The 27083-nt window shown below is 40.6% G+C and overlaps 2 protein-coding genes and 1 non-coding gene across 7 annotated transcripts; 2 read left to right on the forward strand and 1 right to left on the reverse strand.

Annotated features, from left to right (window-relative positions):
• Positions 1 to 3396: 3396 nt before the first annotated feature.
• Positions 3397 to 13297, forward strand: dmac2 (distal membrane arm assembly component 2). Of its 2 annotated transcripts, none has more exons than XM_088345499.1 (6): positions 3397 to 3441; positions 7894 to 8090; positions 12467 to 12547; positions 12609 to 12748; positions 12833 to 12995; positions 13064 to 13297. In XM_088345499.1, exons 1-6 carry the CDS (start codon positions 3424 to 3426, stop codon positions 13233 to 13235), a joined length of 771 nt encoding a protein of 256 aa, XP_088201625.1. In that variant the 5' UTR covers positions 3397 to 3423; the 3' UTR covers positions 13236 to 13297. The 2 variants fall into 2 exon arrangements, with proteins under 2 accessions (XP_088201625.1, XP_088201626.1); XM_088345500.1 differs by lacking the exon at positions 3397 to 3441 and adding an exon at positions 3542 to 3566.
• Positions 13298 to 15285: 1988 nt separating this feature from the next.
• Positions 15286 to 15367, reverse strand: trnas-aga (transfer RNA serine (anticodon AGA)). Its single transcript has one exon. It is a non-coding gene; the product is annotated as a tRNA-Ser (tRNA).
• A 794-nt stretch (positions 15368 to 16161) lies between these two features.
• On the forward strand, positions 16162 to 25991 carry sirt2 (sirtuin 2 (silent mating type information regulation 2, homolog) 2 (S. cerevisiae)). 4 transcript variants are annotated; one of them, XM_088345551.1, is made up of 16 exons: positions 16162 to 16320; positions 18129 to 18175; positions 18567 to 18615; positions 18684 to 18794; positions 18873 to 18914; positions 19470 to 19576; positions 19678 to 19734; positions 19881 to 19949; positions 20034 to 20163; positions 20843 to 20902; positions 21695 to 21750; positions 21824 to 21900; positions 21996 to 22047; positions 22911 to 22972; positions 24720 to 24786; positions 25220 to 25991. In XM_088345551.1, coding segments are annotated over exons 3-16 (987 nt in total). In that variant the 5' UTR covers positions 16162 to 16320; positions 18129 to 18175; positions 18567 to 18614; the 3' UTR covers positions 25316 to 25991. The 4 variants fall into 4 exon arrangements, with proteins under 4 accessions (XP_088201677.1, XP_088201678.1, XP_088201675.1 ...); XM_088345552.1 differs by lacking the exon at positions 16162 to 16320 and adding an exon at positions 17662 to 17762; XM_088345549.1 differs by lacking the exon at positions 16162 to 16320 and adding an exon at positions 17808 to 17975.
• Positions 25992 to 27083: the final 1092 nt, after the last annotated feature.

The raw sequence follows: 27083 nt of genomic DNA on the forward strand, positions 1-27083 counted from the left end.
AGCCTTTTATTTTATGGGAAATGGGGAGTCATGCGCGTTAAACTGCGGTCTAGCATGGAAAAACAGGAAGCCAGAGACCGACGAGATCGATTCCAATTACCCGAGTTGTTATCGGACAGATGGGGTCAATACCGTACAGGACGGGACAGACAGACAGGATAGATAATGAAACAGGATATTGAAAATAAACCGGACAAACAAGATGGGAACGAAAACTGGAGAGAATAATAAACAGGACAAAAATAGACGGGAACGAAACTGGAAACCGATATTAAACAGGACATAAAATAAACGGGAACTATACTCAACTGGAAATACCAACAGGAAAACAGTACCAAGTCAGAACCCACGTCTTGTGGGGCAGAGGTTCGTTGACAGACTGACAGAGTAAGAGAGAGCGCACTGAGCTTAAAAAGACGGAAAGCCAATCTGTTAATGAGCGGGGCCAATTGGGCGCCATGGCAACCGTGACACTATATGCACTATTTCTAGGCACATTCAAACACATTGACACCTGGAATAAGTAAAATCTCTAAGCACAATATAGAATATTGTTATCTTAAATCACTTTTCGCTGTAATCATCCTGGCATCTGTTTTCCTGTTTATTTTTCCCTGTATCTAACCAATCCCTGCTGACTCTAAAAAAATAGTTGGGAAAATTCCAGAATTTTTTGCCAAATACAAATATAGAACACATGTAAAACCATAACCAACCGTTGCAGTCTAATTATCAGTATTTTGCTCTCACATCCTTCATTTCACCGCTTCATTCATCCACCCCCTGATCTGTAAAATGGCACCTCTTTTTAACAAGGGAGCATGTGAGATTTGTTTTTAATTGGTGCTTTGGCTTCATTCAGCAAGTGCTAGACATTTCTCACACGATTGCATGTGTGCCTATGCATGTATGATGATGAGTTACTGTATTCATTAGCATGTACTGCATGTAAGAAAACGGTGTTTGGAGTCATTCACTAATTTCCCGCCTTGTAATCTCTCTATAGGGGCTTTAATCTAGTGGATTTTATAGCTCAATTATCCGTCAAATGAGTTTTTTTTTTTTTAATATGGCTCAGCTGCATTATTGAGTATACATGATTGCACCTTTAATTAAGAAGTGCTTAGAAACTTTAAGAAAAATAGTAATGAAATACAATGGGAAAAGGATGGTCCTTTCATAAAAACTATGTTGTGTCTAATTCTGAAATTTGGTAAAATAAAAAAGCAAACATCATTATGGAGAAAATAATCCCTTGTTGGTGTATCCAAATTGTGCAAAGATGTCTCAACAGATGCTATTGTTTTGGTTATACTGCACTGAAATGACATTCGAGAAGGAGGAACGGGAACTTCTCTGGATTTGTTTTTCTTATTTTTCTGAAGAAGAAAACCCCCAAACGTAATTTAAATGGTACTTGTGTATCATTAGATCACTGGATGTCGCCATTTTGTGTAGGGTAACCGAAAACGAGTGCTACAATGCGCGAGGAAGAATGCAAACTACGGAGACTCAAAATTACCAAACTGCACCATTTCTGTTCTCATTTCTTTGCTCTACCTTTCACAAAGTTCTTGGGAATTTGGGGTACACTTAGCAGCAAGATGGTGAAAAATCATGTCATCTCCCTCTTGGTGAGGCTCATGTTAAGTAAAATAAATACAAATTTCCTGAGCTACAAACATTTTTAAAAATGCATGTTTGTAAGAAAGTGTATGTATTTTTGCTTACTAAAATCAGTACTTTTTTTTATTCATGATGTTTTTTTACTAGGAGGAGCTAGATAAAACACAATGTCCCTTTGAAGTACACACTATGAATATGATTGTGCTACTACTACAAATGGTAAGTATTTTTACTTCTACCTCTGCTTTTTTATAAACATGACTTGACTTGAGCTGACTTTCCATCCTTTCTTCCTTTTAATTTCCTTCCTTCCTGCCTTGCTTCCTTCCTTCTTTCCTTCCTTCCTTCCTTCCTTCCTTCCTTCCTTCCTACCTACCTTTCTTCCTTCCTTCCTTCATTTCTTCCTCATTTACTTTCTACCCCACTTTCTTCCATTCTTCCTTCCTTCTTTTCTTCCTTCCTTCCTACCCTCCTTATGAATATCAAACAATACCAGAATAAATAAGATCCATATCAAGTTATTATGGAGATAACATGGTTGATATTTTATATGCTAATTTCCATGGCATTGCATACAAAAATTGTATGTTTTGCATAATTATTATTGCATTCAAATGTGAAACGCATCAAGTAAAAACATGACATTCATAGAAAGCCAGATTGTGTTTTACATTATGATTGACATTTTTAACATTCATCTCACATTTGTATATGATAGTTGACATTTAAACATGAACCTTATTATGCATAGAGTGATGGCTTTTTGTTTTATTGATTCCTTTTTTTTTGTCTGGTGTGACAAGGAAATGATTTAGTCATTTATTTAGAATGTCTACAAATGGGAGCGGCACGGCAGACGGGGGGTTAGCGCGCAGCCCCATGCTGCGGAGGTCCAGGGTTCCATTCCAGTTACCACAGCCTCCATGTGCGGAGTTTGTGTGTTCTCCCCATGCTTGGGTAGGTTTCTCCGGGCTCTTTATTTTCCTCCCTCATTCCAAAGACAAGCATGTCAGGTTGATTAGCCGGTCGAAATTGTCCCTAGGTGTGAATGAGCAAGTGAGTGTCTATCTCTGCGTACCCTGTGACTGGCTGGCAACCAGTTCAGGGTGTCCCCTTCCCACTGCCCAAAGATGGCTGGAATGGGCTCCAGCACCCACCGCGATACTGGTGAGGAAAAGCGGTGCAGAAAATAGATGGGTGGATGTCTACAATCTAATTGAATGACTGTGTAAAACGACTACTTTCCTACACATGGTGATTGTAGGCAGTTGTAGGTAACTCCTATTGAAAGGTCGAATATATTTGTTTGTTTCTTCCTTCTTTTTTTGTGAACAGCACAAAAACCAAACTATTAGTTAGCATAATATTTGCACAAAACAGCTGTAAAATACAATAATATATAAACATGTGCCCCAAGGGAGTACGCTGAAGCAGAAGCTTTTAACGTTCTACCCCTGTTCGATTTTTTTTTCTTGGAGGAAAGGCATAGTCAGAATCAAAACAATAAAACAAAACATTATGGGGGAAAAATAAAAAAAAACTACATTTCAGACCTGCAATAACACAGCTTGGGACTCCTATAACACATATTAACCAGAGAAATGAATGATGTATTCATTTCCTCTCGCATATTTAGATTTTTAATTCGTTTGAAACACAGTTAATCCATTTTAATTTTAATTTGTGTGGCTGTAAAAAAATCTTTACAGAAGCTTGTAGCGACACCCTGTGGGTAGAACAATAAATTCCCTTTGCAGGTGCCATTTTTAACCCTCGCGAGATTCCGTAAAATACACCATGTCAGCCTCCTTGTTGGTAAGTCACCCTTCACGTGTGTGCATAAAACCTCGTAAATTTTGTTTATTTCACATAAATTTGCGATCATCGAATGTTTAGTGAGAGTAGTTTAACCCTTTTCTTGAAGTATCCCTTCCGTGATGGTGTTGTTCATCTGTTCTCTCATTTCCGTAAACAAAGACTGGCGCATAGGCTTATACTGTATCGTGATTCGTGGCGGTAATAACTGTATTTAAGGGACCCTAAAATATGCCTTAAATTAGGGTATGTTGAAAAGTCTTAAAAGGCATTGAATTCATTATTCTAAAAAGAAGGTCTTAGGTGGTATTAAAATGTATTGATTCCATTTTTCATCAAAAGTCTTGAAATCGTGAACATGTAGTGGGTTGTACATAATTCACCCACGGAACTATTGTTTAGTTAGCGAGTTCCTAGGGGGACTCTTAATTCGACCGGTTCTAGCCACTCTCGTGTGTTTGTTTTGGTTATCGCAAGTTTACATGTTATTAAAGCAGCGTCCGTTGGCACGTTTGTTTGACACTCCGCCTACGACTCCCGTCTCTGCTCGCTACATTGGTGACCCCGACGTGATATTTACCACCGGCTCCTCGCCGAGTTCCCCAGTCTGGCGAAGCCCACCTTCTCAGCCTCCACGACCAGACATGGGGTTGAGCACCACATTGAAACCAAGGGGCCCCCGGTTCATGCCAGGGCCCGACGACTCAATCCAGACAGACTGGCAGTTGCTAAATCCGAATTTGCTAACATGGAACGTCTCGGCATCATTCGCCGATCAGACAGCCCCTGGGCCTCTCCACTACACATGGTCCCGAAACCAGGCGGTGGCTGGCGCCCATGCGGGGACTATCGCCGCCTTAACGAGGCTACCACGCCCGACCGTTACCCAGTCCCGCACATTCAAGACTTCTCTGCACACCTGGCGGGCAAACTTCTCTTTTCCAAGGTGGACCTCGTGCGCGGATACCACCAACTGCCAGTGCATCCCTCAGATATACCGAAGACGGCCGTGATAACTCCATTTGGGTTGTTCGAATTTCTCAGGATGCCGTTCGGACTGAAAAATGCCGCTCAGTCCTTCCAAAGGCTGATGGATTCAGTGCTCAGGGACATGCCTTTTGTGTTCGTCTACCTGGACGACGTCCTGGTTGCCAGCTCCTCAGAAGAGGAACACTTGGAGCACCTCAGAGACCTCTTCACCAAGCTCAGTCAGCATGGCCTGATTATAAATCCCGCGAAATGTGTTTTTGGCGTACGCTCCATCCACTTCCTTGGGCATCTCATCACCAAGGATGGGGCTTCCCCCCTACCGTCTAAGGTAGAGGCCGTCTCCACCTTTCCTCAGCCGCCAACAGCACGGGGCCTCAGGGAGTTTCTCGGCATGGTGACATTCTACCATAGGTTTATTCGCCGAGCCGCTGATGTCATGCGCCCACTCTACGAAGCCCTCAAGGGTAGGTCACCCAATCAAGCTGTTGAATGGACCACTGAGAGGATCAAGGCATTCGAGGACACAAAAACCGCGCTGTGCCAGGCAGCCATGCTGGCTCACCCAGCCCCCGGAGCCCCAGTCGCACTGACTACAGACGCATCAGACCTTGCAGTGGGTGCCGTGTTCGAGCAGTGGGTTGACAATGCTTGGCAGCCACTCGCCTTTTTTAGTCGCCAGCTGGTCCCCAGAGAACGTAAATACAGTGCATTCGACAGAGAACTACTTGCCATCTGGTTGGCGATTCGCCACTTCCGTTTCATCTTGGAGGGCCGTGAGTTCATCGTCTTTGTTGATCATAAGCCTCTTACGTTCTCCATGTCCAAGACGTCCGAACCATGGTCTGCCCGCCAGCAGCGCCAGCTGTCATTCATATCGGAATACACGACTGACATCAGGCACATTGCTGGGAAGTCCAACGTGGTTGCGGATTGCCTGCCCAGAGCAACCATCAGCGCTGTGCAATTGGGGCTTGATTATTCCAGTATGAGTGTGGACCAGGCTTCTGATAACGGCATCCAAACGCTCAAGAGCTCAGACACTGGTTTGCGGCTGGAGGAGGTTGCGGTCGGAAACTCAGGGGCCAAGCTTTGTTGTGACGTCTCCATGGGTTGGCCTAGGCCGCTTGTCCCTGCTGGCTGGCGTCGGGCTGTTTTTGAGGCAATACATGGCCTGTCTCATCCTGGCAGGAAAGCATCCATTAAGCTAGTGGCCCAGAAGTTTGTGTGGAAAGGGATGAGAAAGGACGTCCGGGACTGGGTCGACTCATGCGTGGCATGTCAACGCGCCAAAGTGCACCGTCACATCAAGGCCCCATTGGTACCATTTGCCATCCCCGAACGGAAGTTTGACCACGTTAACATTGACCTGGTGGGCCCACTGCCCCCTTCACACGGTTTCACTTACCTCCTGACGATGGTGGACAGGACGACCCGTTGGCCTGAAGCAGTTCCGCTGACTTCCACCTCAGCTGTCGATGTGGCCCGGGCGTTCATCGGAACCTGGGTCGCCCGTTTTGGACCCCCTGCAGATCTCTCATCTGACAGGGGCGCACAGTTCACCTCCGAGATGTGGAACACGGTTGCCGAGAGCCTTGGAGTCAAACTTCACCGCACCACTGCCTACCACCCCCAGGCTAACGGGTTGTGCGAGCGGTTCCACCGCTCGATGAAAGCGGCCTTGCGCGCCAGCCTGACCGATGGGGACTGGGTCGATAAGCTACCCTGGGTCATGCTGGGACTGAGGACCGCTCCCAAAGAAGACCTTCAGTGCTCTTCAGCTGAGTTGGTTTACGGTCAAGTGCTGCGGGTGCCAGGTGATTTCATCCCAGACCCAACGACACCCTGGGCTGCATCCAGGGAGAAGTCCATCTTGCAGGGCACTGCGGGAGCGTTTGTGCCTATCCCCACATCGCGACACGGCAGGCCAGTTTCACGGGTTCCCTCCAACCTGCGCTCGGCTGGTTTTGTTTTCATTCGCCACGATGCCCACCGCGGACCATTGCGCCCTCCTTATGATGGACCATTTAAGGTCCTGCAGCATGGCGACAAGACCATGGTCGTGGACATTGGTGGTAGGCCAGAGACTGTCTCCGTGGACAGGGTTAAGCCTGCCCACATGGATATGTCCAAGCCATTGGAACTGGCCCAAGCCCCACGGCGCGGCCGTCCTCCTGCGGCACGACCCTCCGGTCCCGTGGGTACCCACTCTGACCCTCCGCCCCCAGCAACTGTGGGCTTTCCAACTGAGTCCACAAGCTCTCACCCCCCCGCTTTTCCAACTCCTTGTACCCGCAGTGGCCGGGTCAGCGTCCCAACCAGGCACAGAGACTTTGACTATGGGTGAATTCTGGGGGGGCTTGTGTAGTGGGTTGTACATAATTCACCCACGGAACTATTGTTTAGTTAGCGAGTTCCTAGGGGGACTCTTAATTCGACCGGTTCTAGCCACTCTCGTGTGTTTGTTTTGGTTATCGCAAGTTTACATGTTATTAAAGCAGCGTCCGTTGGCACGTTTGTTTGACACTCCGCCTACGACTCCCGTCTCTGCTCGCTACAAACACATTAATAAGATTTGTGTTTGTTTGAACTAAAAATATTTAGGAAAAAAAGTAATTTATTATACACCATGACAATATATATATATATATATATATATATATATATATATATATAAATATACAAATATATACAAAAATGCTTCATGAATGTAGCAGAAGATTTTGGCGGAATTAGTAATTTTTGCCAATTTTGACTAAGAATCCATAATGTACTGTAAAAAAATATTGTATTTATTGTTTTCTATGACTAAAACTTTGGAGAGTGCTGGGTTTTTTAAATGTAAAGTTTTGAACTGGACCAAAATGTGATTTTAAATTTTGAAAAAGAAAAACGTTTGTTTAAAATTGTCTCTAATTGTTAAAGAATATTAAGTGGGTTTTACTCAAAGTATAAATCACATTCTCTAATCGGACAACTGCTCAAGTAGACATATGCTACTCTACTTTAAGTATAACATTCTAAGCTATTAGACGTTTTATAATCCAATGGATAGCCAAATTCTTGATTATAATTAATATCGATTAACATATTAAATTACATATTTACTTTTTCCATATTTAGCCTAAAATATTCCTGTACCCACTTAAATGTTTATGGCTGATGTTATATTTTACTAGTTATTTTGTTGTTGTTATTGTGCTCTTTACAGCCCTTTGAGACTTTTTGTGATATAAATAAATATAAAATAAATATGACTTGACTATATGACTTAATTCGTGTGTTTATATATTTATTTTGTTTTTGTTCGTTTTTTTTTTTGTTTTTTCATTTGTGTGTGCTTTTGTTGTTGTTGTTGACTTAGTCTTAAATTTGATTTCAAAAGGAAGTTAAAAAGTCTTTAAAAATCTTGAATTTAACTTGATGTAAGCTGTAGGAACCGATGTCTCTGCTCATGTTTACTAGTCTCTCCTCGGACGCTGCCAGCGGTCTTCGCAGTTGTTAGTTGCTAGGCGACTACAGAGCTCCAGCCCGGCAAGCTCTCCACCTCCTTCTCTGACCTCGAGGTTGATCCTCTTCCTCTCACAGCATTTCTATGATTTCGATATGTTCCTAACCTGGAAGTCTTGGACTAAAAGACATATACTGCTCAACAAGAATACGTAAGTTCGCCTGTAGGCTACATGAAAACCTTTAACCTGTCATCCTCATCTAATTGCTCCCCTGATTAAAAATTGCTAGGGCACCACCAGGCTGTATCCGCCCAAGACACACCACGGGAATGGTACACCTATGACCCTAGTGGTTTATGGATAACCAGACCAAACCCCTCGAAGAAAATTCCCTTTTTAAGTGATAACAAACCTTACAAACACAACAGTACACTGATTTACACACAGCAAGACAGATTATCCATCCATCCATTATCTGGACCGCTTGTCCTCAGCAGGGTCGCGGGGGTGCGGGAGCACATCACAACCATCTTCAGGCAGTGGGCAGGGGACACCCTGAACTGGTTGCCAGCCAGTCGCAGGGCACACAGAGACTGAAAACTCACTCGCTCATTCACTCCTAGGGACAATTCAGAAATTTAACCTGACATGCATGTTTTTGGGAATGTTGGAAGAAACCGGAGTGCCCGGATGAATCCCACGCAAGCACAGGGAGAACATGCAAACTCCACACAGGAAGGTTTAATCGTATGCACTCAGAACTGCGCCGCACAGGCGCTAACCACTGCGCTACCGTGCTGCCCAAGAAAGATTATGCAAAATGAAAAGATCATTTGTGTAAACAGGTTTATTTTAGTTACCAAATAAACAACACAAACACCCCTTTCAGCATTTAGTTCTTTTCCCACTTGCAATATTTTTAGTGTTATTTATCATACATAGCAGTGTATTTTTAAAAAGAATTTCCAGGACAAAAATTTATACGATTCGAAAGGGTCAAAAACTTAAAAGGGAAAAACTTTTATTCGTTTTGCAATTCAGTGTTGTTTTTTTTCTCTTGCAAGAAGCTGAGTGGCTATAATTTCAACAGTCATCAGAGAAGACATTTGCTTTTTCAAATTGTTTTGTTTAAAGGGATGGTGTGTTTAATTTAGTGCCTCACAAATTGGTAAAAAAAAACACCAACATTAATTGATTAAAAAATATTGATTTAAATATTAATCAAAATTACATCAATTATCATATATATTTTTTAAAAATACTGATAAAAGGTAGTTGGAGAAATATATATTTATTATCCATATTATGACATAATATGAGGCTCATCTAGATGGAGCCGTCATGATTGTCCGCTATCGTGCTTGCTTGCTTATGAAAGGTGGGCCAAAATAAATGGAACATTTTGATCACTATGTAGCACTCGTTTTTTGGTTGCTGGAGCATTGTGATTTTCTAGTAGAATGATTTTCATAGTGGTTGAGCCTTGGTTCTTTTCCTCAACATACTTCCAGCTTGCCTCACCTCGCCCACGGGTACTAAGTACTTTTCCAGTTCAAGGTAGTACCCATGGTACTGTGGTTTGATGTCATCACCATGCATAGGAAACATACTTCCCCTTGTGGTCAAATTCGCGGCATACACTACATCAATTTGGTTTATTTTCCATAGATGGATCCCCTTTACTTCGCCTTAGTCCAAAAACGGGAAAATAAACATGACATTGAATTAGTTTTAACTAATTCAAAAAAGACTTTATTTTACCCCCTTATTTCACATTTTCATTTGTTGCATGAGCACAAACACAGACAAAGTAGTACAGAACAATTGGTGTTTAAACATACATATTTTTTGTATTCAAAGAATGAGTAACACCCTATTACCAGCTCAGTAGCCTAGATGGTAAGGCGCCCGCTTTGAGACTGGGAGGTCGGTGGTTCGCGCCCCGGCCGAGTCATTCCTAAGACTTAAAAAGTGGTCGGCGGCGCCCTCTGTTGGCTGCGGCTGCATCGGCTCGCTACAACGGGTCAGGTGCAATCGACATTTCGTTCTGTGTACATTGTTACACAGAATGACAATACAAGGAAATTATTATTATTATTATTATTATTTTTATTGCAAGCACCAAGCATGTTATACAGTATTCCGTCCACATGATGGCGTATTCGACAATGATTCTTCTTGAAGTTCCTACGTGAGTGTGTGAAACGTTTCCCTGCAGGGTTTCATTTTGCCATTACTACTAATTTGTAACAAAAAGTAGCTCTCAGCTTAACAAAGGTCGGAGACTCCTGCACTACACCATACAAGCAACTAGTGGTCAGATAATACACACTGAACATTTAAAACAAATGATATTTAGGATGTCATAGTTGGGCTCTAGCACCCCTGCAGTTATTGTGGGATACAGTGGAACCTCGGTTCTCGACCATAATCCGTTCCAGAACCCTGTTCGAAAACCGATTTGGTCGATCTCGGAAAATCGTTTTTCCCATTAAAAGTAATGTAAAATCGTTTCAATCCGTTCCAACACCCTGAATCTTTAACATGAACATAAACATGAAGCTAACCCAGGCTAATCGTACATTCGCGTTAGCGTAATCTTCCGTACGAAAGATTACGCTAACATGAACGTGTACAACTAAAAAATTAAGGTCGTTTACACGTCATTTAGCACCCGGGTCTCCCCACAAGTGGTGAGCGGTTAAAGGATAAAGAAAAGAATTATGACTAGGATTTCTTACCTTTGTGGTGCTCAGCAGAAGCCATGCTGTTTGTATAGCAAGATCGGAAACTCGCACACCTTCTTCATATTTTGCTATTATTTCTTTCTTAAATGCAATAGTTGTACGCACTACCCTTCTTTTTTCACCTGTAGCATCTTTGCTGCTTGCACCGACCTTCTTCGGAGGCATAATTAGGGGCCAAAACACTCCGTTCACCGATATCTAAAGCGAAAGCAAAAAGAAGTGCGCGTGCACGTCATAACAGTTCTTCACGATGGGTGGGGGCAATCTACACCCGTACGCCGCTCAGCATCGCACCCTAGCGTACCGGCGTTCGAACTTCGATTTTTTGAACGAAAAGCGAAGCAAGAATTTCTCTAAATTTTCGGTCGAGAACTGATTTGTTCGAACTGAGAGGCGTTCGAAAACCGAGGTTCCACTGTACATGAATGAATCACCCAATTGTCACCAAACAATTCATGAACAATTGAATTTTTCACAACATGGTTTTTAGATCCACATGGTGCTAAAATGCTTGGATCGTTTTGGGTCAAGTTTGAGTTGCAATAAAAAATTGATTAATGGACAATTAATGTATTATTAAATTAGTCACTAACTATTTACGTTTTAAATCGTAATCAAAATGTGTAGGTCAAAACCTTCAAGTTTTATTTTCAAGAACCCACGCTTGTGGGGGTTATTTTTTATAAATCATGTGTGGGTCTTGTTCAAGGAAAGCATTTGGGAAGTTAATGCATTTGGACTGACTCCTGCAATTTGCTTTTACTCTGACAAAAAATGATCCAAATATTTGCCTATTCTCTAAAACGGTATGGACCAAACCAACAAACAAAGTATGAGAAATTTTTGTTTTCCACTACTATCCATTAAATTCATGTTCAGTCTCAAAATGCATGGATTTAAATGAAAACAATTTGGGTATCCATTTGGTTAATCCAGAAGATAATTGACAGATCGATCGGTTATTTGAATACAGACGCTGCCCTATTTACGAACGAGATAGGTTCCGGACAATCGTTCGTCAGTTGAATTTGTTCGTAAGCTGCTTCAGTGCTATATTTTGTATGTTTAAGGTTTATATAAGTATGCTTAAGGCTTGTGTACGCAAATTGTATTGTTTTGTACGAAAAAAAAACATTTTATAAAATTATATGCTCTATGATGATAAAGTTGAGTTTAACTTACTTTTGGAAGATGCGCTTCAAGATGTCCTCTTCCACGGTAAAAAGTGGCAGAAAAAAAGCGTTCCAACCATTTTCTCAACCGCATCAAGCTTTCTTACTCCACTTTCATTTCAAAAGAAACGGCTCGCCTTTTTTACACTTTACACCAGCCATATTGAATGGATGCACGAAATATTAAACAGTAAAAACGTTAAAGTTCTTAGCGCGCTATAGATACAGTGCACGTAGTATGTTTACACACGAACTAGGAAGTAGAAGCCGGTTTTCTTCTTCGGGTTGGATGCTGGGTGACCTCTAACAGCGCCACTATACGCCGGTAGCGGGGGAAAGTAGCACTACAGTAATGTCCTGTAATAATTGCACACAACATACAAAATCTAACTTACAGCAATGTCCGGATACTTTTCAACATTCCGGAAAAAATGTTAGGATCTACCGTTTTTCGTAAGTCGAGGTGGCATAAGTAGGGGAGCGTCTGTAATGGTTTGTTGCAGCCCCAGATCAGAAGGCAGTCATTTTTAGATTAAGTTCTGCACAGTGTGCAGAAACATAAAGCAGTTGAAAGACTAGAAAATGTCCAATTAAATTGAGCTAAATTGTTCTTAAATCAGATTGTATGATTAATCTATGAGTAATTGATTAATCCATTCTGTCACAGTTACCAAAGCTATGCTGACGGTGAGTACGGGATTAACGTTGCATCAGCCTTCTACGTCCTGTGTTTAAAAGGAAGGTTTCGGTAAGTGTCAATTTTTTTCTTTTCTTTTTTTAAATTTTCAAGCCTGTTGCGTGTTTCTTAGATTTGCCGGCCAGTCAAAATGGTTCCGCACAGACGAGAAGGGAAAGATAGACTGGGACTTTATGAATTACAAAGATACACCTCTTGAGGAAGTAGACATGAGCCACACAATCATCAACTACACTGGATTGTCCAACTTGGGTACGACTACTACGAGTAGATCTCACAATTTTTTTTTCTTTTGGATTGTCCCCTTCACCTGTGCAATTTATACTTTTCTTCAAGAGAAACAGAAATCTTTGCAGACTCTCTCCTTCCAAGGATGCTCTGAGGTGGACGACTGGTGCTTGGCTCGGCTTCATGTGTTCCAGGACTCTCTGAAAGAGCTGGACATTTCTCATTGCCCAAACATAACCATAGGCGGGCTGGCTGCACTGAGGAATCTCAAGTAAATTGCACCCGTGAGGGAAAGCCTATCATTGGAGTTTCGTTACATGTTCTTTTTTCGTGTTGCAGGGCACTGAAGCGTCTGGACGTGTCCGCCCTTCCGCGGATTTCAACGCCTGGCTTGGCAATTATTCTGCTAGAGGAGATGTTGCCTCAGTGTGAGGTTATAGCTAACGGTTACGATTACAGCTTAAGGCCAAGAGTTGAGGAAGAGGGAAGTCAAGGCTTAGAAGTAAAATAGAAAAATGACTGGATTTGATATGATAAATGCCCAATGTAAAATAAAGGATAAAGTATTATGGATCATGAACTGATTTTTGAGGGGTTGGTTTCCGGCCGTTTATATGATGGAAAGGGAAAAGGGTTTTTGCGCTTGTGAAGTGTCTTGTTTGAGTTCATAGTATGTATATGTGTATATATCTCATCTCATTAGCTGCACCGCTTATCCTCAGTAGGGTCGCGGGGGTGCTGGAGCAATCATCGGGCAGTGGGCAGGGGACACCCTGAACTGCCAGCCAATCGCAGGGCACACAGGGACAGACAACTCGCTCGCTCATTTACACCTTGGGACAATTTGGACCGGCCAATCCACCTGAAATGCATGTCTTTGGAATGTGGGAGGAAACCGGAGTGCCCGGAGGAAACCCACGCAAGCACGGGGGGAACATACAAACTCCGCACAGGAAGTCCGGTAGCTGGATTTGAACCTACACAGGAGGTTCCCAAGACCTTAGAACTGTGCCGCACACGCGCTAACCACTGCGCCATATATATATATATATATATATATATATATATATATATATATGGCGGCGCCCTCTGTTGGCTGCGGCTGCATCGGCTCGCTACAACGGGTCAGGTGTATCGACATTTCGTTCTTTGTACATTGTTACAAAGAATGACAATACAAAGGAAATTATTATTATTATATATATATATATATATATATATATATATATATATATATAGAGAGAGAGATGGATGCAATAATCGTCATCACGTTTGTGCTGGTCAAATCAGTCTTTTCTGTCGTTTGATGTATCTTAAACCTGTTAAAGTTTACTTGTGTTTTTGAGCTATCTGTAAAAGGCAAAATACTGGTTTACTGTACTCTATACTGCAATTTACTGCAAATAAAACCAAATGATGTTTTTCTCCATTCAATAACTTAACTATAGGCATGTCTAATTTATTGAGCTCCACATTAGAGTTGTATCACAGACTACTTAATTTAAGGACTGTTGCAATAATAAAATGTGTCACTCATGGGTGTTACCAGCCCATTTTGGGGGGTGTACAATCCCCCCAAATTCAACCCAAGTACCCCCAAAAATTACAGCCTTTTTCAAACTCTTCTCCTTCGTGAAGGACAGGGTTGGCTTAATATGATTAAAAACGCCAGAGAAAAACTCCGAAAGTAAAAAAAAAAAAATCGTAAACTGCAGCGTGGAAAATACTCCACTGCCTTAAAATGGTTCAGTCCATTTGATTCCTAGCATCGCTCTCCTCCCTGCTCCACTTTCGTTTATTTGTGCTTGTACCCTGTTAGAAATAAATGAATAAAAACTGGGCATCGCGTTGTAATAGTGTTTCTGCGAACCACAAAGAGTAATGTGATGTTCCCAAAAAGGAAGTGAAAGTCCTGAACTGGGTTGAAGGATCCTAAATCACTTTTAGAGAAATGCAAAAAATATGTTTAACCAGCCAGACAATTTGGGTGCTGATCCCCTCAAGCTCTGAACCTAAAATCTCTCCTGGTGTCACTGCAGAAATACATAGATAGATAGATAGATACTTCATTCATCCCCGTAGGGAAATTCACACTCCCAGCAGTATCCTTGTGTTGAAAAATAAATAATAAAATAAAAGATAGAATACAAAAATACCCAATATAACGTGTTGATATAGAGTATTTAAACAGTGCTATGGAAAATACACACTGTAATAAAAAATAGGGTAATATGCAAATGTGGGGGTGGGGTTTAATGTGGGCTTTTACTTCCCCGGGTGGAGTTAAAGAGCCTCATGGCATGAGGAAGAAACGATCTCCTCAGTCTGTCCTTGGTACAAGACTGTGACAGAAGTCTGTCGCTGAAGCTGCTCTTCTGTTTGGAGATGATGCTGTGAAGTGGATGTAATGAATTGAAAAGACCGCACAAAGGTTTCTACTCCCATGACAACACACAATGGCAATATTACATGTCGATACTGGAGAATCATGTATGAATTCATCAATTTTTAAACGATATTGTAATATATATGGGCTAATCTATAAGAATACATAATGTTAGCGTTGTTGGCAGGATTCGAACCTGCGCGGGGAGACCCCAATGGATTTCTAGTCCATCGCCTTAACCACTCGGCCACGACAACTTACTCAAATTGCTCTGATTTATTTAGTCATATCGAATCCTGTTAAAAATGGTTTGGATAAAAGACTCTGGGCATTTTCCACTCCAGCTTTTTTGTTCTTACTCAGCCATAGGACTGCACTTCCAGTATAAAAGTCTTTGTCCGCCATTTTCACCTTTGTCTTTCCCACAGTCATTGTCATGTAGCTCATTTGTGCCTGGAATATTCTGTAATAAAACTGTAGAAACTGATCAACTTTGCTTTTATTCTGACCCAGGGCTTTGCAGCTTTGGGTTTACTATGGGCTCAGTCCCTCAAATCAAGTTAATCAGTCGGGCTAGGACTGATTTGGGCTTTCATACCTGTGGGTCGGGTCGGGCTGGAGTTTGTTTTAGTCACAGTCGTACCTCCACTACCTGGATATGAATTTAACACGGGGAGGAAGGAAAGGCCTTCCGTCTGCAAGACTGTGATAAATAACAGATACCTACAAAATGATGACTGCATTTTAAATATAATTTAATTCTGAAACATTCAAATCAATAATCAAACCATAGAATTCAATGCAAAGACGTCGTGGAGAAAAGGGTGCGTTACATCGACCTGATCAGCTTTTTGTTTTTTACTCAGTATGTGCTGTACTTTAACCATATCTTACATGGTAAACAGCTGAGGGTGCAATTTTCATTTTTCCCATACAATGTGTTTGAACAATGTTTCTTCCCTTCATTCTAATGAGATTTATTTAAGCGGATTTCATATGTTAGTGTATGCAACTACGCATGTGCGGGATTAACAGCGATTGACAGCTAAAACAAGACCAAGTTGCATCTATAGTTGCAACCAAAGAAACACGGATGGTGTTTTTGGAGGACATCAACATGACATCGCTGGCCACAGATATCCACAGAACATTGCGCTAATTAGCATGCCTTCGTGGCGGCCACATTGGTTGGGTCAAAGTCTTCATTAAGGTAAAGTATGTACATTGAAAATAAATCATATCTTGTTCATTTTACAACCTATTTTAATGCAAGTAACTTTTTTGTCAACGTTAACACGAGCTGTTATTGCTAAAAATTAATTTGAAATATATAAACACAGAAAAAGGATTTTCAAAATTAAAAAAATGACAATCTATTAAAACAATTTATGAACAATCATACAAATTTCAAACAACTGCATGGGCATAGTAACATTGTATATTCAACTCATTAAAAACTATTTACAATTCAAAATCAGTGTTAGAAAGATATTTGAAGACTCATTTTAAAAACCTTTTTTTTAACAATGTTTTATTTATATGTTGCAAGTCAAGGTAAACGAATAAACACACACACACACAAAAGCATATTCATATTAACAATATAAAGTCACTTACCAGTCTAAGCTAAAAAAAGAAATCCGGTATGTATAAAAATATTTTAAAAAGAAAAGAAAAACACAAAAGGAAGTAATTTATCTAGTTTTGATGTCTCCTGAAATGACAATACACAGTATGGTCACTTGCCACATGAAGGGTTAAAACCATAAAATGGTTCTAGAAATCCTAAACTTTTGCCCAAATCAGAAGGGTTTCACGAGATATTTTTCTTTTACTTCCACTTTGTGAATCAAGGGAAGTGAGTCTGGTGATGGTGGTACAGCCTTATTTTTAAAAACATTGAAACAATGTAGGCAAAACGGCAGATGAGTGGTAAGCGTGTCTGCGGCACAGTTCTGAGGTCATGGGTTCGAATCTAACTACCAGCCTTCCTGTGCGGAATTTGTATGTTCTCCCCATGCTTGTGTGGGCACTCCGGTTTACTCCCACATCCCAAAGCCATGCATTAATTGGCCGGTCCAAATTGTACCTAGATGTAAGGGTTTCAGTGTTTTGACACTTTGACATATAACACGGAGGAGCCGGGAATTTAACCTGCGACCTCTTGATCCCAAGACGAGCGGGTGAGTCTCTTTGTGTACCCTAGCTGCAATTAACTGGCGACCAGTTGCGGGTGTCCCCTGCCCACTGCCCGAAGATAGCTGAAATGGGCTCCAGCCCCCCCCACGACCCTACTGAGGATAAGTGGAGCAGATAATAGAAGGATGGATGAAACAATGTAAGCCACCAAGACGAATTGGAGCTACTGAAACTCTCAACAATATTAAATAACGGGAAAAAAATTGAGCCAAAAACATGTACCTATAAAAGGGTTTTCTAGTTCTCCAGGATTCTATGGTACGGCGTTGAATGCATCCATGGGCACCGCGTTGAGCAAGAATTCTCTTTTGATTCTTTTTTCCCGCACCGTTCACATGCACTAAAAGAGTCAGTTTGACTCGACTAGCTTATTCTCGATCTAAGCACGCTGCTCAACTGAGCTTGTCGTCTCTAGTGTTCGATACAAATCTGTGTTGCTGGCTGAGACTTAAGGTAGGAACGAATTTCATCTGCAGCAATATCCAAAGAAACACGAACGCTATTTTGGACGGACAACAACATATGGTAGCTAACTAGCAATTAGCCAACTTTAGTTGAGACCCGTCAAGACGTTGTCAACACAGTTTTAGGGTTTAAATCATTTGTAATTCCAACCCCGTTGGTTTTAAAGGGTTACACTAAAAGAATAAATGTCCGAACCATCGGGTAAGATATATATTTTCCAAATTTAAACAGTCACGCCGGGAGATTATACGCCAAACTGACGCAGTCGCGTTCCTCTTGCGAACCACATTAGAGCATTATACTTTGCGAAATGTCGTTACCAAACAAGTTCGATTTGATTATTTTGCATTTTAGGACCTCCTAACGAAAAAGAAGAGGAGGAAACCACATCGGAACCTGAGGTAAATCATACATTTGTATCAAAGCTTGAATCTAGGCTTGTTGACAGCTGCCAAGCGGCTAAAGTAGCCAACATCAGCTAGATTTGGGAAACGAAAGACATTCATTTGAACAATGGGTGAAATCGACAGTTTATAAGTCAATTGTTCAATACACAAAATACACCAGTGTCCGTCTTCAGGGCTATACATGACTTGGCTTGAGTATTCTCCTGCGTCATTATGCCGTAAATTATTGCAATTGGTCAATGGTCTATTACGATCAAATAATCATAACGTACGGTCAGCAGTTTGATGTTGTTAAAGAAATAACATGGTGTAACTATGGTATGTTTTAACTGATCTAATTCGGTGTATTGAATCTATAATTTCAGTGTTTTCTATGTTCTCCTAGGAGAGATCGAGCAACAGCAGCGACGAGGAAGCAACTGGAAACTCAGAGAGTAATTATTGTTTTTTAATATTATTTTGTGTCATTATATAGTCTCTTAACGAACATTTAACTCGCTAGTGGAATTCCTACGGAACTTGTTCTCCTGCAATCTGGGCATCGGCTCCGCAGAAAAGGTTTTGGATGACTTGACTTTGGAAGGAGTAGCCAAATACATTTTGAGTGGAAAATGTGAGTCTTCAGTTATGTTTTTTCCACCTCGACTTACCGTTAAATCGTATTTCAGTCACTCAGAGGTGTTTCCTGCAGGTAAGAACATCATCTGCATGGCTGGAGCAGGTATTTCCACATGTGAGTATCTCCCCCCAAAAAATTGTTTACTAACATCTGGTGATCACGTACAACAGAGGTATGTATGCAATTGCTAATATAGCTGGGATACATTGTTATGACAAGCAGCTGACAAATGGTGCTGACAAATTTCAAGGCGATACTGAGGCAACGTTACAAAGGCATGTTTCAAAAGAGGTTAAAAAAAATCACTATCAGTTGTTGAATAAAGCACAATTTGAGAGATTCTTCAATTAGTTTTCATACATTTCAAACACAATGCTACAATATGAATTCTGTAAATTACAATTTTTGTCATATCCGGTCCGGGCATACCTCGATAGACATATGAAAAGCAATGAAAATTGTAACACGTTTTCTCTCTGAGTTGGATAGTAAGTACTGGGCTCAAACATCTGTTATTTATGGTGTCAAACTATGTTGGAATCTCTGCTAATCTAAATTCAGTTCAATTTAGTAATATGGAACCATAGGTTGGGCCACTAAAAGCTAGTATTTGAATGGACCTGATGTACATCAACTGGAGGCCACTGTTTCAAATCTGTGCTATTGCAGCTGCCGGGATTCCTGATTTTCGCTCACCTGATACTGGGCTGTATGCAAACTTGCAGAAATATAAACTTCCCTACCCGGAAGCCATCTTTCAAATAGATTACTTTAAGGTATGTTCAATAAGAGTTTGTATTTGAATAACATAACTTAAGAAATCTTACACTAATTCATGAAGCTTTTAATATATCCATTTTGTCCACCTTCCCCCCAGAAACATCCTGAGCCATTTTTTGCCCTGGCTAAAGAGCTCTATCCAGGACAATTCAAGGTAAAGCATACTGTCATCAAGGTCTCCGATAAACATTGAAAAAAATAAATGTATTGTACTGTAATGCATATACTGTAGTACTTTGAATTCAAGCAGCAATTAAATTGATTTCTGTGCTCTTTATTGTCCTTTGACTTATGTTGTAGCCGACTATATGCCACTATTTCATGAAGATGCTGAAGGACAAAGGCCTCCTAACACGCTGCTACACACAGGTAGGCGGCAAAAAAATCCACAGCAGTCTTAAATTCACTAGACTTTTCTTGTTTTTTGACAACAATGTGTTGGTCATCATTTAGAATATTGATACCTTGGAACGAGTGGCTGGGCTTGAGAGCGGAGATCTTATCGAAGCCCATGGAACATTTTACACTTCCCACTGCGTCAAATTCATTTGCCGCAAAGAATACAACTTAGACTGGATGAAAGGTCTCTTTTTTTGTACTTCTGAATAATTGTTGTAAATATTTATAAAGTAATCCCATGTTTCGCAGGGGTTGCGTTACAAAAAAGTCCATCAATAGTCAAACCCCCTGTAATAGAAACATTTATTTTATATAATTGTAGCTTGTCAGAGTTGTTATGTAACCTAACCCCAGTATGCCTAACCTGTGGCGCTACTATCCAGGCGCTGCCTCAGTCTCTTCCCGGACCCAATAACAATCCACGGCGCACTTGCTGGTGATCAGCATTTCCTTGCACTCCTCTGACATTCCTCAGAGTCCGATTAAATTCAATAATTTATTTTCAATGTAACAAGCTGCTAAAATACTAGCTGTAGCTGTGCCTCGCAGTTTGTTTTGGGTGGTAGACACATTGACTTGCAGCATACACCATTGCATCACAGCCGTGTAACAGACAGTCACGCCCACCCAATAAACACACACATAACCGTTATAGTATTTACTGAGGGCTGTTTGCTACAGAGTACAATGCACGATACCTTGATATCATTGACATTAAAGACCAATTCAATTAAAAATAAGTGGAGTATCAAAACGGCAGTAAACCACGATACAGTGAAGGATTACTATATTTCTGGAATACTTTAGGAACTTGAGTCTGAGTTGAATTTCTGGGGACTAAAACGTATTTGTTTTGTTTGTAGAAAAAATATTTTCTGATGATATTCCCAGATGTGAAAAATGCAACAGTCTGGTCAAACCAGGTCAGTTTATTTATCTTCTTGTAATGTTTTTTCCTTGAAAACACATGGTTTTTATTATGTAATAAAGGTGCCAGATTTGTCCTGAATGGGTAGGAGTCATGGGGAGGTTTTTTTTCCCCCAAAGTGAATTTTTGTGGTGGATTTTTGATTAAATCTTACTATTTTTTGTGGGAACTTATTGTCAACTGCAAAGGTCAAAGGGACAGTGTCTATTATTTGCCCACAAGACTTTGCTGTATTGCGTAGTTTTATCAAAAACAAGTGCTACAAAGAAGAAGGAAGAATAAAAACTCAAAGTGTTACCAAAAAAGCACAATTCTGCTTCCAATTGTTTTGCCCCAAGATTTTCGGGTACCTGTAGCAGCAAGTTGGTGAACATTCAGCTCCCTCTAAGTGAGACTGTAAAATAAATGCAGATTTCTTGACCTACAAAATGTATGTTTTAATGATGGTTCTTGTATTTTTGTTGTTTTTTTTTTCCATTATTTTTATTTTAATTAATGGAGGGTTTTCTTTACCACTAGGGGGCGCAAAATAGTACACACTGTGAGGCTCTAAATAATACACAGTGTTTCTTCAAAATATGCTCAGTTAATAACCAATTACGGCTGAGCTTCAGAAAGCATGATGAGTTGTTGACTCAGCCCTGAGGGATTTCATCTCCATTGCATAATCAATTTTAGGTGAACAAAATTTGGGGGTTGGTTTTGACTTGGCCTTTTATATTGCAGTCAAAAATCTCAAACACGTTGACGTTAGTTTCTCATGACATTATCTTTTCTTCCTACCAAGACATTGTCTTCTTCGGCGAGAACCTACCTGTGCGATTTTTCACATCAATGAAAATGGTAAGCTGCCAAAAATATATGAGGTAAAATGTCTCAATTGTCCGTGTTGATTTTCTTTTATCTGCATCTCCAGGATTTCCCACGTTGTGATCTTCTCATCATAATGGGGACATCTCTACAAGTTCAACCTTTTGCAAGTCTTGTAAGCAGGTGCTTGATTTCTTCTTCCTAAACTGCGGTTATAAACACAACCTTAACAGTTTTCCCTCGCTTTCCTTTAATCTCCTTGTCTTTGTTCTGCTTAGGGTTTCAAAAAGCTGCCCGAGATTGCTCATCAACTTGGAAAAAACTGGCCAGGTGAGGTCTGGGCCTGGTAGTTTTTGCTTTTCAGGAGTACAGTATACATGATTTGGGTGACAACTAGGAATGTGATCAGAAAACAGGCCTAAGCGTCACAAAAGGATCAACAGTAATAGCTTTGTTTTATGTTGCTCAATGTTAGGTTTCTGTCCGCTTTACATTTAGTAGAGACGCATGCACATTATTTTGAGTGTTTCAGTTAAATTGTCCTTTAATTTATGAATAAACCTAATACAAATTGTGTACACATAAATGTCTGTATTTCTATATTAATTAGTGAAAAATTGTAAAGATAGTATTTATATTAGTTTTTTATTCTTTTATCCTCATGCATTTTTCCTTGTGCAAGCTCTGTATCGGTAGATACTTAAAAGGACACTAATATTTGACCACTATATGTCGCTGTTTTGGGTAGCAGCAAGATGGTGGACAATCATGTGGGCTCCTTTTTGAGGGTTATGTCACTTGAAATAAATACAAATATCTTGGCCTACAAGTCCTGGATTGAAAAAAAAATACACGTTTACATGATAGTTCATGTATTTTTGCTTATTCAAATTGTTTTTTTTAATGATCGATATGTTTTACCTCTAAGAAGCAGTTAAAGATACACAATGTCCTTTTAAAATTAAGTACTTGGATTCCGGTGCCAAAAAAGTTATTCCTAATGACCACATACGCCAAATGTATATAGTAGTAAAGTCAACATTACAGTGAATGTTTAGGCCATAATTATAAATGTTTCAAATGAAAATAAAAACTATTTATCATATTAATCATTGAGCTTGCCTCTTTGCACCCAAACAAGTTAATCGTATTTGTAAATTGTGCATATAAAAATGTTTTTTCCTTTCATACAGGCTAATCCCATGTTGCTGGGTTTTGGAGGAGGGATGGATTTTGACTCGGACAAGGCTTACAGGTAGATGTTTTTCTTTCCACTCCGCTACAAGTGGAGAAAGTAACTGAAGTAACTTTTAAAAGGATGTCAATTTGGAAGTTATCTTGGTTTGCTCGTTTGTATTTTTACACAAAAAAAGGAACATGAATGAAAAAGGTGGCCAAAATATAAGATGAATTAGAAAAATAATATTCCAAAATGCAGACAGGAAAGCAAACGGAGAAATAAACATAGTCACTTGTATTTTACATGTATGTTTTAGTCTGAACCCACAGGGGGCAACAAAGACATTATTTCAACTCCACGCCCTTCCAAAATACCACAACTTTAATCATTTCTCACTAAAACAACCAACTAACAAAAATGCAAATATAGGCTACATCATTGGTTAGCAACTTTTAGGTCGCAGACCAGCACCAAATTGTGGGTCATTTGGTCCCTGGATCCACAGCAAGAAAAGAAAGCGGACCTATTTTTGCGAATACCATATTTATTCTTGTATACACAAAAAACGTTTTTTTTTATCCCAAAATAACTCAAAATTTGCTTGGATGCATTGGGAACCAGGATGATGCTGGTGAGCGCTGAGTCTTAATTATTAAACTACTAAGATTGTGGGTAATTTATAAAAGGCATTCGATTTTATCTCGTCACACTATTTTTATGCATGTTTCCACATTATACAATGAGATAATGGGGCATTATGGGAAAGACTTCAGCCAAAACACTGTTGTACAACGTGGTCCCATGAGTAAATATAGTGTGATGATAAAATCAAATTGTATGTCTTTTCCTATGTTATCTAGATCCCTAGTTGTCTAGTGATTACACAGTGGATTTAAGCGTGTTATTATTTTTACAAGTATTTTTGTTAATGTTAATATTGGGCCGTGCAGTGTGAATATTATCAAACATTAAACTGGTCTTTGGTACAGAACATGTTGTTTATTTCAAATTGCTGATCTTAGACAGTGACATTTATTAACAAATCCTTTAAAAGCTCAATGAGTATGTATTTATTATAAATGTCCATCCATCCATCCATCGTCTTCCGCTTATTCGGGGTTGGGTCGCGGGCCCAGCAGCCTTAACAGTGAAGCCGAGACGTCCCTATCCCCAGCCACTTCCTCCAGTTCATCCAACGGGATCCTGAGGCGTTCCCAGTCCAGCCCAGAGACAGTCTCTCCAGCGTGTCCTGGGTCGTCCCCGGGGCCTTCTGCCGGTGGGACATGCCCGGAACACCTCCCAAGGGAGGCGTCCAGGAGGCATCCTTATCAGATGCCCGAGCCACCTCAACTGGCTCCTCTCAATGCGAAGGAGCAGTGGCTCTACATAGAGTGCCTCCCGGATCTCTCGTTTCATCCTACCCACACTCGTGAACAAAACCCCAAGATACTTGAACTTATATTTGGTCCACATTTTCCCTCGCCCGGATGCGTATTACTGGTGCCCTTTTCTGGAGCCAGGACTGGAGGTGGGGTCCGTGGCGAGCGCCTGGTGGCCGGGTCTTTGCTCACGGGGTCCGGCCGGGCACAGCCCGAAGGGACGACTTGGGTCCCTCTTCCTATGGGCTCATTACCTGTGGGAGGGGCCAAAGGGGTCGGGTGCGTAGAGAGCTGGTTAGCAGCCAAGGGAGGGGTCCTTGGCGCGACGATCCCTGGCTACAGAAACTGGCTTTTGGGACATGGAATGTTATTAAAATTGTGTATTACAAAATGTTTTTGTGACGAGATAAGCTGATTTCTTGCTGAATGTGCCTTCTCTTTAGGGATGTTGCTCATGTCAGTACCTGCGATGACGGTTGTATGGCATTAGCTGACCTGCTGGGATGGAAGGTAATTTCCCGTCTACTGTAGTATCAGCATGGTTCTATATCTGTTAGCATTAAAATGATATATATAAAGTTACTAAAATGATGAAATACTGTATCAATGCATCATATAAGGAGCCAAAAAATGAAGAAAATATCTATTTGTTGATAGGTTTCTGTTTTTCATATTGGACACTTATTTTGTACTTTTTATCGTTGTCCATATAATGTTGCTGTTCTTTGATTACCACACCTTTAAGGGGGGATCTGTTTTTTTAACATACAACATTTAATAAACATATAGGGCTCATGGGAGTGTTTTTAGGACTGATTTGGAATTGGGATTGGGATTTTTTTTAGTACAGTCCTCCCCTGTCCTTGCAAATTTACAGTGCATTGATGTCTTCTCTCCTTATTTTGAGTGTTTACTGAACTATAAACTTATCCTTTATCTACAGGCGGAGTTGGATGAATTAGTGAAGCGGGAGCATGCTAGAATTGACAGTCAGGACCAGGAGGCAAAGTCGAGTGAGAGCAAAGGTGCAAGCGCTTAAAGGAGAGTAAAGACAAGTATTGTTTTTGCTGTGGTTAGTGGAAATCTGGGGTTTTGCTCAAAGACAGATTATAAACATGATATTATGATATTTATTGTTTACAGTTGGAGCTTTAATGCAGACTAATCTGCTACCAGAATTCCTTTCACATCATTCTCTTTTGTATATGTAATTGTTTTTGCACTTGAATAGGCTATCATGTTTCCGCTTTTTAGTATATAAGATATTAATACACCTCTTATGCATTGGTTGTTGTTATTGCAACCGAGAGCTTTTTTAACTGCTTTCAACAATTTAGTTTTGACATTGGAGTGTCATTTTTTGACTAAGAGAGACAGGCCGGGAAAAATGTTCTCCGGATCACGTAATGTTTTTATTTTTTAAATCAAATTATAATCACATGACCATGCTTCTATTGGTTTGGATGATATCTTTAATTCCTTCTGTTGGTAAACTGGGTGTATTGTTAATATGCTGGTGCAATATTAAGATGAAGTGAAATTTTCATTATTGTTTACATTATTCATTGCTCAATTTTGCATAAAATGAACGTGATTATGAGTCACAAAGATATGCAGTAGTACATATGGATTACTGTAAGAGTATAAGTGGGGATATCATCTAATGTGTGAACACAATATTAATGTGTATATTTAATAAAAACAATTAAGGTCTATTTGTGAAAGTCGTCATGCTTTTTTTCTGTTATTGATGTTCATGAAAGTGATTACACCTGATGCATAGTTTAAACACCTCACTGCAGTGCTTTTCTATTAATTTCTGTCTTGCCACCACTGGGAAGAGGAAAATGATTGATACAATTCGATGAAATTTGGGACTGATAATGTAATAATATAATTAAAATTGGTTTGAAGCAAGGGTGGCACGGCGAATGAGTGGTTAGCGCTTCTGCGGCACAGTTCTGAGGTTATGGGATCAAATCCAGCTACCAGCCTTCCTGCGCGGAGTTCTTATGTTCTCCCTGTGCTTGCATGAATTTCCTCCGGGCACTTCGGTTTCCTCCCACATTCCTTAAACATGCATGTAAGGTTAATCGGCCGGTCCAAATTGTTCCTAGGTGTGGAAGAGTTTGTGAGATGTCCGTCCCTGTGTGCCCTGCGATTGTCTGGTAAGCAGGTCAGGGTGTCCCCTGCCCTCTGCCTGATGATAGCTGGGATGGGCTCCAGCAACCCTGTGACCCTACTGAGGATAAGCGGTGCGGAAAATTGATGGATGCACACCTACTAATTACCAGTGATATGTCAATTTTACCTTCGAATGGTGCTTAGGCAGAATCGGCTGCTGCATTGGACATAGACAGTGGACCCCATCAAGCAATCCGCTGACAATTCCTGCAGTTGAACGCTGCGTCTTTCCAATTCATTTGACCCATGTGTGACAAAGCATTTAAAAATAGTGTTTGCAGGTACAGTAGTAACTGATGTATTTTCATTGGATTAACAAATAACATGCATATATTCAAAACTACCTAATCGAAGTATTTATTTCTTTAGAAATTCTTTTTTTCACCAAATGGGTGTCCCTTGGAAGCCTGCAGGGGACAACGCCAGCCTTCACCATTTCAGGAACTTTGAGTCTGTGGAAAGAGTTTGGGGAAGGCCTTTTTCCTGTTCTTGCATGACTGTTAGTCTTGTGAAATGGAACGCCAGCATAATTGAAAGCAACTCATATTATTTTCAACCGTCTGGTCCTGTAGGTGCAGTAACTAATATCTATATTACTGTGCAAAAACCTGCAAAGTTCAACT

This window comes from Urocampus carinirostris, chromosome 10 (assembly GCF_059441175.1).
Source record: "Urocampus carinirostris isolate Australia breed hairy pipefish chromosome 10, RoL_Ucar_1.0, whole genome shotgun sequence".
NCBI lineage: Eukaryota > Metazoa > Chordata > Actinopteri > Syngnathiformes > Syngnathidae > Urocampus > Urocampus carinirostris.